Source organism: Mandrillus leucophaeus, unplaced genomic scaffold (genome assembly GCF_000951045.1).
Source record: "Mandrillus leucophaeus isolate KB7577 unplaced genomic scaffold, Mleu.le_1.0 Scaffold212, whole genome shotgun sequence".
In the NCBI taxonomy this organism is placed as follows: domain Eukaryota; kingdom Metazoa; phylum Chordata; class Mammalia; order Primates; family Cercopithecidae; genus Mandrillus; species Mandrillus leucophaeus.
Genome location: NW_012102166.1, coordinates 902,173 through 915,450, shown reverse-complemented (window position 1 = coordinate 915,450; position 13,278 = coordinate 902,173). Strand labels below are relative to the sequence as shown.

At 42.6% G+C, this 13,278-nt stretch overlaps 1 protein-coding gene across 1 annotated transcript in view; it reads left to right on the top strand.

The window, feature by feature from the left end:
• ZZEF1 (zinc finger, ZZ-type with EF-hand domain 1) overlaps positions 1–13,278 on the top strand; it is a 188,471-nt gene that overhangs the window by 72,004 nt on the left and 103,189 nt on the right. The window contains exons 11-14 of the mRNA XM_011980457.1: positions 1,404–1,614; positions 5,471–5,587; positions 6,466–6,644; positions 8,851–8,949. Of these exons, the coding sequence (XP_011835847.1) occupies positions 1,404–1,614; positions 5,471–5,587; positions 6,466–6,644; positions 8,851–8,949 (606 nt within the window). The remainder of the gene's footprint in view (positions 1–1,403; positions 1,615–5,470; positions 5,588–6,465; positions 6,645–8,850; positions 8,950–13,278) is intronic.

Below are 13,278 nucleotides of genomic sequence, written 5' to 3'. Positions count from 1 at the left end.
CCCGAGTAGCTGGGACTACAGGCGCCTGCCACCTCGCCCGGCTAAGTTTTTGTATTTTTTAGTAGAGACGGGGTTTCACCGTATTAGCCAGGATGGTCTCGATCTCCTGACCTCGTGATCCGGCCATCTCGGCCTCCCAAAGTGCTGGGATTACAGGCTTGAGCCACCGCGCCCGGCCTCTTTTGTAATTTTTTAGAACGTGTTGTATTCACAAGCACCCTGATTTAGTGTTGTAAAAATATACTGTAATTGGCCGGGGGCAGTGGCTCACACCTCCAGTCCCAGCACTTTGGGAGGCCGAGGTATGCAGATCACTTGAGGTCAGGAGTCCTAGACCAGCCTGGCCAACATGGTGAAACCCTGTCTCTACCAAATACAAAAATTAGCTGGGCATGGTGGTGCATGCCTGTAATCCCAGCTACTTGGGAGGCTGAGGCAGGAGAATCACTTGAACCCGGAAAGCGGAGGTTGCAGTGAGCTGAGATTGCTCCACTGCACTCCAGCCTGGGTGACAGAGCAAGACTCTTATCTCAAAAAAAAAAAAAAAAAAAGCCGTAATTTTAACCCACCCCTCAGTCTTGGACATTTAGGTTGTTTCCAATTTTATACCATTATAACCTTGCTTTACACATAGCATTTTGGAAATAATCACAATTCTGTGATTGCTTTCCAGGCTTATTTCATTCAGGGAGCCGGAATGCTTCATGTTTTATCTCATTTCTTCTAATGCTTTCCTGGGCCAAAAGAAGTATTCTTTGATCAAAGGAACTGAGGCCTAGGAAGGTAGCGTCTTTGTGTCCCACCCCTAGGCAAATAAATAGTTAGGTCTGTGGATTAGAAGCTTCCTGTCTTATGTTGTGGTCTTTTCTCTAAGTTGTGTCCTTTGTAACTTCTTACCTTCTCTCCTCTGACCCAAATAAGAAATTGTGACATCTCTTAAAAGTGAGTCACGTATATGTCATCTGTTTGGATTTGATTATTAAAAATAAATTCTCACAATTGCTTATAAGCCAGCTACTGTTCTGTAACTTAATCCAAATTTCAGAATCCTAGCAAGAATTCTAGAAATGTTCTTACCGTGTATTCAGACAGGCTTGTTTTAAGTTGTTCTTTGTGTAGTTTTTTTCAAGACTCCTAAGTTCCTAAGAAGTTTTGTTGTAAAGACTTAAACCACCCTTAATTTTACATATTATTCTTATGATTTCTTAGATTTGTCAATGCTTTTTGACAAATTTATTATATAGTAGTTCCATTGCACATGCTATTTATTTCTGTCATCAAAGTGTATCTTCAGAATTTTCTTTTCAAAATGTCTATTACTATTTTGCTTTTAGTTGGGAGCCCAGCATTTGCCTAACTAAAGAAGTTAATCCAATACTGAATGTTTTGTTTGTGCTCGACAGATGTCCAGATTAACATAAAGCGTTGTCTTAGCGATGGCTGCGACACTAGAATTCATGGTCTCAGGGCTGTTGGCTTTCAGAGAGTTAAGAAGTCTGGGGTCTCAGTCTCAGATGCTTCTGCAATATGGTATTGGTCTCTGCTGACATCTCTGGTGACGGCTTCTATGGAGACAAATCCCGCCTTTGTCCAGACAGTGCTGCACAATACTCAGTAAGTCATTCCCTCTATTTTCCAGCCCCCTCAGCATGCCCTCATTCTCCCGTCATCCTTTAGGGAGTATCACTGAGCAGCCTTCCATCATTGATTGTCGTGGCTCAGTCAGCTCGGCCTCAGGTGCCCTAGTGTTTCCTGTTGGTGCCTCTCAGCTCCACAGCGCTTCTCTCTTTGATTGACGTTCTGACTTTACAGACTGAAAAAATGCCCATTCCACCTTCCTGCTCCTCCTCACACAGTTCCTACAGTGTTCTTCATCAGCTCACTAAATGGACCAGTCTTGTGGAAGGTCACTTATGCTGTGCCTGTTCCTTGTCCATTGGGAAGTAATTGCTCATGTTTATGTAGGATTTGATGTTGGATAAAGCACTTTCAGATGCTGTCTATTATTTTACCTACTGACACTGAAATGTACCTGTGAAAATTACCCCATTTTATAGATGCAGATGTTGTGACCTTTCCTGAAGTCACATGAATAGGCTACAGTAATGGATCCGTTGAGGGCTGTTTCCACTAATGAGTGAAATCTTTTCGGGGTACTAAATTAATTTATTTTGAAATGTAGAGTACTTTAAAAAAAATGATTAGGGCAAAAAGACCAAGTAGTAACATATAAGACAAATACAACCAGCTATAGCAGCACTGAAATATTAGTATTGTGCAGATTCAGCAACTGATAATAGGCACCTATAGTGTAGGCTGTGAGAGTATCAGCCAAAAAGAGATTGCTAATGTTTTGTTTTCAAGACATCTTTTGAGATTTGTTAGCACTATTGAGTAAAACTGTTCAGCAAATAACACTGCTGTAATGCTAGTTCTGAAGGGTAATAGTTGGCCATACCTTGTTCTTTCTTCGTGTTTTAACATGTATTCTCACCAAATTATTTCATACTTAGAGAAGCATTGCAAGTTTACAGTTAACAAATAATTTTTATTTCTTCCTCAGTCATTAGAGAGTAATTTGTCAGCCTGTGCCCCGTCGTTCCTGCATACTTTAGTGTGTATTTCCTGTAAACAAGAACATTTACTGACAACCATTGAAATCAGGAAATCCACATTGGTGCACTTTGCTGCGTTGCCACCATCTCATCCTCAGACTCCCTTCAAGTTTGGCACATTGCCCCAGTCACACCCCTTACAGCAAAAGGATCCAGCAAAATATTCTGCATTTCATTGTCATATCTCTTTAGTTTCCTTCATTCTGGAACAATTCCTCAGTATTTCCTCGTCTTTCCTCAGTATGTCCTTGACCCTGATACTTTTGAAAATTACAGGTCAGTTATTTTGAAGAGTGTCCTTCAGTTCTGGTTTATTTGATGTTTCATCATGATCACATTGAGGTTTTGTATCTATCTCTAGCAGGAATATCATAGAAGTGATGCTTTGTTCTCATTGCATCTCGTCGGGTTGCACCCAACTTCAGATAGTCCTCATTCTAGTGCAGTCATGTTAACTTTGATCACTTGATTAAAGTGATTTTTGCCAGACTTTTCCATTGTAAAGTAATTTTTTTTCACTTCATAATTAATATGTTGAAGATGGTACTTTGAGACTGTATAAATATCTCATTCCTCATCAAAACTTTATATTAGTGGATTCCTGTTTATGCACTAGATTATAGTCAGCTGCAGTTTTGATGCTTATATTATCCTGGAGTTGGCTGGTGGCAACCCCTGCAGTCTGGCTTGTGTGTCCTTTTGACATGCCTCATTATTCTTGGAATGCTTCCATATGTTCTGACACAAGATATTCCAGGCTTATCTTGAATGTTCCCTGCATTCGTCCTGGAATCAGCCATTTTTCTGAATCAGGGCTCTCTAGGTGGAGATCTACCTGCCTTGGCCTCCCAGAGTGCAAAGATTATAGACATGAGTCACCGTACCTGTCCTATTTCTTTATTTGTGACTCCCTTCTCTGATATTAGGAAACTTGCTTCCCATCATCCTTGATACATTTTCATACTTACTGAATTCTCCTCTATGTAACCAGTGTCCCATTGTCCCTGCCCTTTCGTGAACACCCTCCCTATCCCATTCCTGCTCCAGCGTCTTTTGCAGACCTGCTGCTGTGGCTACCATTGCACAGATGCCCTTCTTATCTTCCTTGAGTTCCTATAGCCTGTGCCAGGCCACCCTTCTTGCCCCACTTGGTGCCTGCATTCCATATTAGGCCATACCTTTGTGAAGATACCTTTCTCACCCTGCTCAGGCTCTAAAACCTCACTGTAGGCCACCATGAATACTCCCCTTACTCCCCAGACACATACAGATGCCAACGTTGCACAACCCCACCTTATGGACTGGATTTTCAGGAAAAGGAAGAGGTTTCTACATTATTTTTTTGAAGATGTGGCAAGTGGTTGAAGAATGGACAGATTTTAAAGTTTGTGTCCCTGCTCAGTTTTACTAGTTCATCTGCAATGATATTTTCATGCACTCCTGCCTTTTTAAGATTAGTGATCTAAATCTATTTTAAAATTAAAGATTTATTGAAAAAATATCAATGAGGAAAAATAGGTAAGGAAAAGAATATTTTGGGACAGAAGTCTTTGCCTGTATCAGTGGAAATACATTCAGTAAATGACTGCATGCTACTTGTGTGCATTAGCCCTCACTGATCAGCTGCACCTGTGTGTAGCTGCCATGTTTGTGCAACCCAAAAACAGCTCATTGTGTAGACAGGAGCAGAACTAGGGCAGAGTGTGAGCTGACACAGTGTTAGCTTTGCTGTATTGTCTCTATTTTGAAATGTAGAAATGAAATTGTTTCAGGGATTTTCATTACCATTATCATTAAGCGACTATTTAAATTGTAGAATTTTGAGTTATTTTTGATACATTCACAGAATACCTTGAAATTTTTCATGGTACACTTACTCACCTAGCACAGTTGCTGGCACACAGGGGACTCAGAAGTCATTTGTTGTTTAAATTTTTGATGACTGCTAACCTAGATGAGGTAAAGCTATTGGGGGATTCAGAAAGATACATGTAAGCAAAGACAAGAAAAGGGAAACATTAAAACAGACATTAAGGTGGAAAGGCCAAGAAACATGGCAGGAATGGAGATGGTAATGGGCTCATCTGTTTAGGAAAACATGAAATTCATGACACCTCTTTAGATACCATAGATCTTCAGATCCTAGGTATACAATTTTCTTGTTTTTTTCCCTATTGCTGCTGAACAAATTATAAAATAAGTTTTCTGCTGAGCCACAAGCTGCTCTGCCTCTTGGGTCAGTTTTTCTAACACTACTTAACATGAAAGCTGGATTCCAGAGAGTTGAATAAGCTTTATTCCACAGAGGGAGGTAGAACTCCTAAAAGAAAGAAAGAAACAAACACACACAAAACCCTATCAAACTACTTAGCACTATGACTCCTGGGCAAAAAGAGCTAGTTTAGGCCAGGCACGGTGGCTTATGCCTGTAATCCCAGCACTTTGGGAGGCTGAGGCGGGTGGATCACGAGGTCACGAGTTCAAGCCCAGCCTGGCCAAGATGGTGAAACCCCATCTCTACTAAAAATACAAAAAAATTAGCCAGGCTTGGTGGCAGGCTCCTGTAATCCTAGCTACTCAGGAGGGCGAGGCAGGAGAATCGCTTGAACCTGGGAGGTGGAGGTTGCAGTGAATCGAGATCACGCCACTGTGCTTCAGCCTGGATGACAGAGGGAGATTCCGTCTCAAACACTGCAAAACAAAACAAAACAAAAAAGGGGCCAGTTTAGATTGTGTGCCAGCTTCTCTGTGGGAACACTGTCTGTTTATAAGGAATTAGTCAAAACAAGCTTGTAACAGTTTATTTTTTGTCTAAATTCAGTCTGGTTTTCTGATTTTACATTTTCCTCTTCTAGGAAGGCACTGCGGCACATGCCTCCGCTCTCTCTCTCACCAGGATCTACAGATTTCTCAACTTTCCTCTCTCCTAATGTGCTGGAAGAAGTGGACAGTTTCCTCATAAGGATAACTAGGTAAAATCAAGGCTGACGAGGGTAAACTCTGTGAGGAATGGAGTGCATATATGCTTGTTAAGTCTTTAAAAAATATATGTTAATCTTTAACCATCATCACTAAAAATGTTTGCTTTTTAGTAGCTAAAGAGAAAGTGACATAATAGTTCACTCATCTAAACTCCATTATTTAGCGATATCACCTGACCTGGAGAATTGGGAAGGCAGGGGAGGGGTGTTGCAGGGCCCGAGGGGAGTAGTCCTGTGATTCTGATAGAACAGAAGTCTCAAAGTCCAACTGGCATAGCCTTCCCTCACTCAGAACCTGCTGACCTTCACATGCAGGTCCAGGGAGCCTGATTACCTGTAGAACTGGGACAGGGCGCCTGGATAGCTTGATAGAAGAGACCGCTTTGTGTGGGGACACTCAGTTCTGCCTCAGTGAGCCCTGAGGACATTTCTGCATTAGAGGACAAAACAGTCCCTGAGCCATCACGGTTTTTAACGTTTCAGTGTAATGTGTTTAAAGTAAAGGCAAAGAAGTATAATTCAGTGTAATACATTTTTGGTACTTCAAGCATCAACCCTCAACTCTCTGGCCAAGTCAGCTCATTACCCGAGGCTTCTTAATAGCAGAGGCTTATTAGAGTAGCTTGTTGGTATTATTTAATATTTAACGATTAAAGGTTATAGAAGTGAGGCTTTCATTCCTTGGCTCTCTGGATTGATTTAATTTTTCCTTAGGTTATCTTAAGATATTTTGAAAAATATTTCTGATAAACCTGTAGAAAGCATGTGGCAGGTTAATGTTACTTGTGGTGATCACTTCCATGGGGTTTGAGCCACCTGGATTTTTTCATGTTTTTAAGAAGTGAAAAGTTTTTGCTCTTTGCTTATAGCTGCTGTTCTACCCCAGAGGTAGAACTGACTCTTCTGGCTTTTGCACTCGCAAGAGGAAGTGTTACCAAAGTGATGAGCTCTCTATGCACCATCACTGACCATCTGGACACACAATATGATGCCTCATCCCTCATCCTGTCCATGGCGTCAGTCAGACAGAACCTGCTCCTCAAATATGGTAAATACGGTAAAACATGGGGGTGATGGAAATGTCAACAGTGGACAAATCATAAAGCCGTTCTTCGCCATGTGACCTTCTGGTATCTTCTCATCTTTTTGGGTTGTTATAGTTACACCATGATTCCTGGATGAGCATATCCTCTGAGTATCAGACCTTACTAGGATTGGCAGGGAGAAGGGGGATTTTGGTTCATTTATGTGATGGCAGTATCACCAGAAGAGGACACTTGAGTGTCCACAAGGCTGTGCTCCCACAATCTGCTTGCAGAATTACTCAGGTCTGGTAGCCATTTGAACACAGCCATCTTTGGTAAAGTACTGAAGTGTCTCATTGTGTAGGCCAACAGGGTTGGAGTAGTTCTTACCTGTTGGAGGGAGGAAGCTAGCCAAGATACGGTGCAAAGGAATCTTTGTCTTAGAATGCATCCCTCTGCATTCCTGTGATAGCTGCTCTGAAGGATTTGGACACCTGTCTGCCACCACTTTCCCCTCTTGGGCCTAGCAGTAATTCCTATGAGCACTTTTCTGCTAAACCAGGATGGGGCCTTATCGTCCTTCTCAACACAGGAGCCCGTAAAGTTACTCCCAAAGGACTGCAGTGCAGCACTTCCTCTTGCAAGTGCAGCCTTCCTGGACTCCACAGTATATGGTATTGGGTCTCATCCTGTTTGCAGTATTACAGTGATATTTCTGCCATTTTACTTATTTATTTTGGGAGAGAGTGTCTTGCTGTGTTGCACAGATTGGAGTGCAGTGGCATGATCACAGCTCACTGCAGCCTTGACCTCCCAGGCTCAAGTGATCCTCCTGCATCACTCTCCCAAGTAGCTGGGACCACAGGTGCATGCCAGCATACCTGGTTAATTTTTTAAATTTTCTATGTTGCCCAAGCTGGTCTCCCAGGCTGAAGCAGTCCTCCCACCTTGGGCTCTTAAAATGCTGGGACTACAGGCATGAGCTACCACACCTGGCCCCTGCTGTGACGTCTCTACCTTTGTCTTAATATAACTGACTTAATGGCTTCTTTGTATGTTATTTTTATTTTTATTTTATTTATTTATTTATTTTTTGAGACAGAGTCCTGCTCTGTCACCCAGGTTGGAGTGCAGTGGCATAATCTCAGCACACTGAGACCTCCACCTCCCAGGTTCAAGTGATCCTCTCGCCTCAGCTTCCTGAGTAGCTGGGACTATAGGCATGTGCCACCACACCTGGCTAATTAAACAAATTTTTTTTTAGAAATGAGCTCTCCCAGTGTTGACCATGCTGGTCTCAAACTCCTGGACTCAAGCAGTCCTCCCACCTCAGCCTCCCAAAATGCTGGGATTTACAGGCATGAGCCACGATGCCCAGCCTGTTTAATTTTTTTTTCTTTTGCCTGTTTAAATTTTAAAGTTAGACAATTGATGTCCTATAAATCTAGTTTCCTCCCTAAATTTTGAAAAGTTATTTTCTTGGGTGGTTGGGGGTTGCACCAGTGAACAGCCCAGAGCAGGCATGGCTGGGTAGAAGGGATAGCAGGTAGTGTCTGGAAGCTGAATAGAATTTAGATTGATGGTTGTTCAGGCAGGGAGCGGTAGATAGGAAGGAATGGGGTAATGTTCTAGTTCTAGGTCATATCATAGGTGAACAGGTGTTCATTATATTATTAAAACAAAAGGAAAACATTTTCAGATCATCATAGCAAAAGATAATTTATATGTATATATAAATATATATATATATATTTTTTGCCAAAGCCAAGTGTTCTGAAAAAGTTGATTTTTCTAATTCTTCAAACAGAAATTTTGCCTGAAGAGATGATTTAAAGAAACAAGACCTAAAATATTTTATATTTAAATGCAATTGTAATAAAGTTAATTATTGGCTCCAAAACAGTATCTTAGGAATCACCCCCCCCAGATATGTTCAATCTGTGTTATCAACCTATATCTTATAATGTCCTTTTTTCAGAACAATGATTGTTCTAGAAAGCTGTCCTTGGAATCACTCAGGGGTATAGCTGTACTTTGTCTCTTTCAGGGAAGCACAAAGGGATGGTGTCAACTTTTGTCCAATATTGCTGCTCTATTTCAGGTTTTAAACAGGGAGATTTTTAGTTGGCAGTATGAGTAGCCACAGGACTCTGTTTCCACACATAGGTGTGCTAGTTTCCAGTTCTTCATATTTTAGCTTAAGGCTTGCTTTTCCTTTTCTTTGGTCAGGTAAACCTCTCCAGTTGACTCTTCAGGCATGTGACGTCAAAGGAAAAGAAGATAAGTCTGGACCCGAAAACCTCCTTGTTGAACCATGGACAAGGGATGGTGAGTGGTGGGTCTGTCTGTCTCTAGTGTGCTCGATAGACAGGAGTCAACTGTGTGAAAGCACACTGTGGGCTTTGAAACGTCCGAGGCGTGCAGTCTTCAACTTTAGGTTGTTTCTGAGTTGGCAGCGGTTCTTGAACAATTTGTGTGGTTTAGTTGTAATCTGCCTGGGTGTCAATGACCTATAACAACTTAGAGGTATTTGAGAGCCTGAAGTTTTGAAAAGCAAGGATTCTTTCTCTTGGAATATAAAAAGTTACGGTTTTTTTTTTTTGAAAGGGAGTCTCACTCCGTTGCCCAGGCTGGAGTGCGTTGGCCGGATCTCAGCTCACTGCAAGCTCCGCCTCCTGGGTTGAGGCCATTCTCCTGCCTGAGCCTCCCGAGTAGCTGGGACTACAGGCACCCACCACCTCACCCGGCTAGCTTTTTTGTATTTTTAGTAGAGACGGGGTTTCACCATGTTAGCCGGGATGGTCTCTATCTCCTGACCTTGTGATCTGCCCGTCTCGGCCTCCCAAAGCGCTGGGATTACAGGCTTGAGCCACCGCGCCTGGCCTGTTTTTTTTTTTAATCGATTTTTCAGTTCGAATTGTCTTTCCATTGTGTTGTCTTCAGGTAGTAGGTGCTACAGCAGGTCAGTAGCCCTTCACTACTGACTGAAAACATTGTTTCAGAAGGGTATTTCCAGGCCGGGTGCAGTAACTCACGCCTATAATCCCAGCACTTTGGGAGACCGAGGCAGGAGGATCGCTTGAGGCTAGGAGTTCAAGACCAGCCTCACCAACATGGTGAAACCCCATCTCTAATAAAAAACTACAAAAATTAGCCCATTGTGGTGGAAGGGCGCCTGTAATTCCAACTACTTGGGAGGCTGAGGCATGAGAATCGCTTGAATCGGGTGGTAGAGGTTGCAGTGAACTGAGATCCCGCCTCTGCCTTTCAGCCTGGGTGACAGAGCGAGACTCTGTTTCAAAAACACAAAACAAAACAAAGAAGGATATTTCTAGATATAGCTGATCTAGTATTTGAATGTCTAGAGGAAGCCTCACTCTTTTCCTAGTGTCAACATAATAATTGCTGATGTGCTTTTCATCTTTGCTGGAGGCTCCTTCCTTATCTCGTGATAAGGTGTTTGTGAGTCTCTTTCTCATCCATGTTATTGGCCGCCTCGTTATTGTCCTCTGTGTCCCTTTTTCCCTCACTGGGCTGATTTGAATCTTGCTGATTCACTAGAGGAAGTGGAATGTTCCAGCAATGATCAGACATTGAAAGGGGCTGGCCTTGCTGCTTTGTGTCTGGTTCTCCTCGGCTTTCCTCTCAGCAGTGCGTCCTCCTATATTCTCAGTGGTTGCCTCTTCTCTGTCCTGTTTCCCGTCTTCATTCTCAGCACTCGTGGAGTGCAGACCCTGGGAGAACATGCTTTTCCCAGCTGCACCTCCTCTCCTCAATGCTCCTCTTCAGCAGTAGATGCTTAAACCAGATTGTTTCCCTACGGGCTTCCCTGAGTAGCTCAGCCTCGGCAGAAACGTTTTCTTTACTGCATCCATCTCCAGCCATACTGAAGGCCATGACTGGCTGTGAGGCTCCTGCCATTCTAAAGTGGGTGGGGCTGGGAGGAGGTGGTGTTAACTCCTTGTCCCTTTCCCTTCCCTTCACCCAAGAAAGTCAAGACCACCCTGCCAAAGGCCCTCTGCGTTTTTCCTTCACTTGCTGAAGATTTGGAATTTTTGTTCCTGGAGCATGTGAGGATGTGCATTTTTTCTTTCTTTCTTTTGTTTCTTTTCTTTCTTTCTTTCTTTCTTTTGACAGGGTCTCGCTGTGTCACCCAGGCTGGAGTACAGTGACACCCGGGTTCACGCCATTCTTCTGCCTCAGCCTCCCAAATAGCTGGGACTACAGGCGCCCACCACTGCGCCTGGCCAATTTTTTTATTTTTAGTAGAGACAGGGTTTCACCATGTTAGCCAGGATGGTCTCCTGACCTCGTGAGCCACGGCGCCTGGCTGAATGTGGATTTTTAACACTGTTCATGGGCATTTCTCCTGGTAGTAGATTTTGCCAGCTCTTGTGCCTGGTCTGATTTGAATATTTTATTATTCTCCCTGTGTCTTTTACCTGCCCAGTTCTCCTTCCTGCTTTTTCCCCCCCTTAGATTGAGTGGGTTTTAAAAATCTAGCTGTAGTTTGTGGATTTGCTCTTTTTGCCATGTGCCTGAGAAGCACAAGGGTGGGATGTGAATGGGTGTGGGGAGCATTGGGTTCCTCCTGCTTCCTCCCTTCAGCCATCACTATCTGCTGCTTGTAATTCAGGTTTGGTGTTGGTCTGTCTTGCTGCACTGCAAAAAGTAACCCTTAAGAGACAGACAAGAGGAAAGTACTCATGGCCAGAGCTGTTGGGTTTGGGGGTGATTTTTTCTTCCCCTTGTTGGAGTAAAAGCTCTTCTCATGGGTACATGTCTGGTTCTCCAACTGTGGGGAAGTACCATTTTTGGACAAGTGCCACTGCAGGGCCCACAGAATGCCCAGAGAACTCAAACGCTGATACTTCAGGGGGCTAACGTTCCTGGCAGTCACTACTGTCACTTGATCTGGTATTTTAAAGGAGTACTGGGTGCTACTGATAGGAATGGAAGTGGTAGATTTATTAAATCCTTTAAATCTAATTGGTTATTTTTTTTCTCTGTCATCTAAAAAGAATAAATTTGGCAAGTGGAGGGCAGGGTGTCAAAACTTGTAGATTTAAAATACCACAGTTCAGCCGGGTGCATTGGCTCACACCTGTAATCCCAGCACTTAGGGAGGCCGAAGCAGGCGGATCACCTGAGGTCAGGAGTTCGAGAACAGCCTGGCCAACGTGGTGAAACCCCATCTCTACTAACAATAGAAAAATTAGCCAGGGATGGTTTCAGGCACTTGTCCCAGCTACTTGGGAGGCTGAGGCAGGAGAATTGCTTGAACCCGGCAGGCAGAGGTTGCAGTGAGCTGAGATAGCGCCATTGCACTCCCACCTGGGTGACAAGAGCAAAACTCTATCTCCAAAAAAAAAAAAAAAAAAAAAAAATCACAGTCAAACCTGTGAGCTAGGCTGGGCACAGTGGCTCATGCCTGTAACCCCAGCACTTTGGGAGGCAGAGGTGGAAGGATTGCCTGAGGCCAACAGTTTGAGACCAGCCTGGACAACATAGTGAGACCTAGTCACTACAAAAAATTTAAAAAAAATTGCTGGGCATGGTGGTGTGTGCCTGTGGACCTACTTAGGCTGAGTCAGGAGGATTGTTTGAGCCCAGGAGTTTAAGGCCGCAGTGAGCTATGATCGCACCGCTGCATTCCAGCCTGGGCAGTAGACTGAGACCCTGTGTCTAAAAAACAAAAGTGAAAAATGAAAAAATACACGTGAGCTGGTTTCTTACCCAGAAAAGGAAGCACAGAAGTTTTGTTTATTTTTTTAAGGTTTTGTTTTTGTTTTGCCTTTCTGAAAAAATGTAAATGCATATTTGTTAGCAATGTTATTTTAAAGGAGTCTGATTCTATTGACTTAAATTATTCCTAATACATTGAGACTAATTAAAATTGCTGATTTATCATTTAACTTTTAGACAGTACTTTAGCCTTTACACAGATTTATTTTAAATAGAGATACCCAGGCCTCTGGGAAGAGGTGACAGTTTAATAATTGGAATAGTTTTTAGTATTACTGTTAGTAGAGTTGGGTGAATTTTTGGTAATATGGATTCTTAAAATTGTCTATAGAATTGCGCTTTCATAGAATTAGATCATATAGCTCCTGTATGAATTAGAAAAGATTCCTTTGGATTTAATTTTCTTAGTTTTGGTGACACATTTTGCACATTGTCTTTATAAATTTTTGTTTTCTTGAACTCAATGTAATGAAATAGGAAACATGAAATTGGTTTTAGTGTTGTCATTTTGATAGGCAGAATTGTTGAGAACAATACAGAGTCCCAGAAAAAAAAGCTTATTTAATGCTGAGTTATATCATTTACAGAAGTTTGAAAGACAAAGGCAACCTTGGGTCTAGCAGAAGATTTTTTCGTGAGTTGTTAAAGGATAATTACCAACAATCAAAAAAGGAAAATAGTGACTGTCATACAAATACAAGTGAACACATGGCATACTTTTAATGTATTTACTTTATTTATTCATTCATTCATTTGAGACAGGATCTCACTCTGCTGCCCAGACTGGAGTGTAGTGTTGTGATAATAGCTCACTGCAACCTCCACCTCCCAGGCTTAAGCGATCCTCCCACCCCGGCCTCCCAAGTAGCTAGGATTGCAGGCGTGCACCACCACCATGCCTGGCTGAATTTT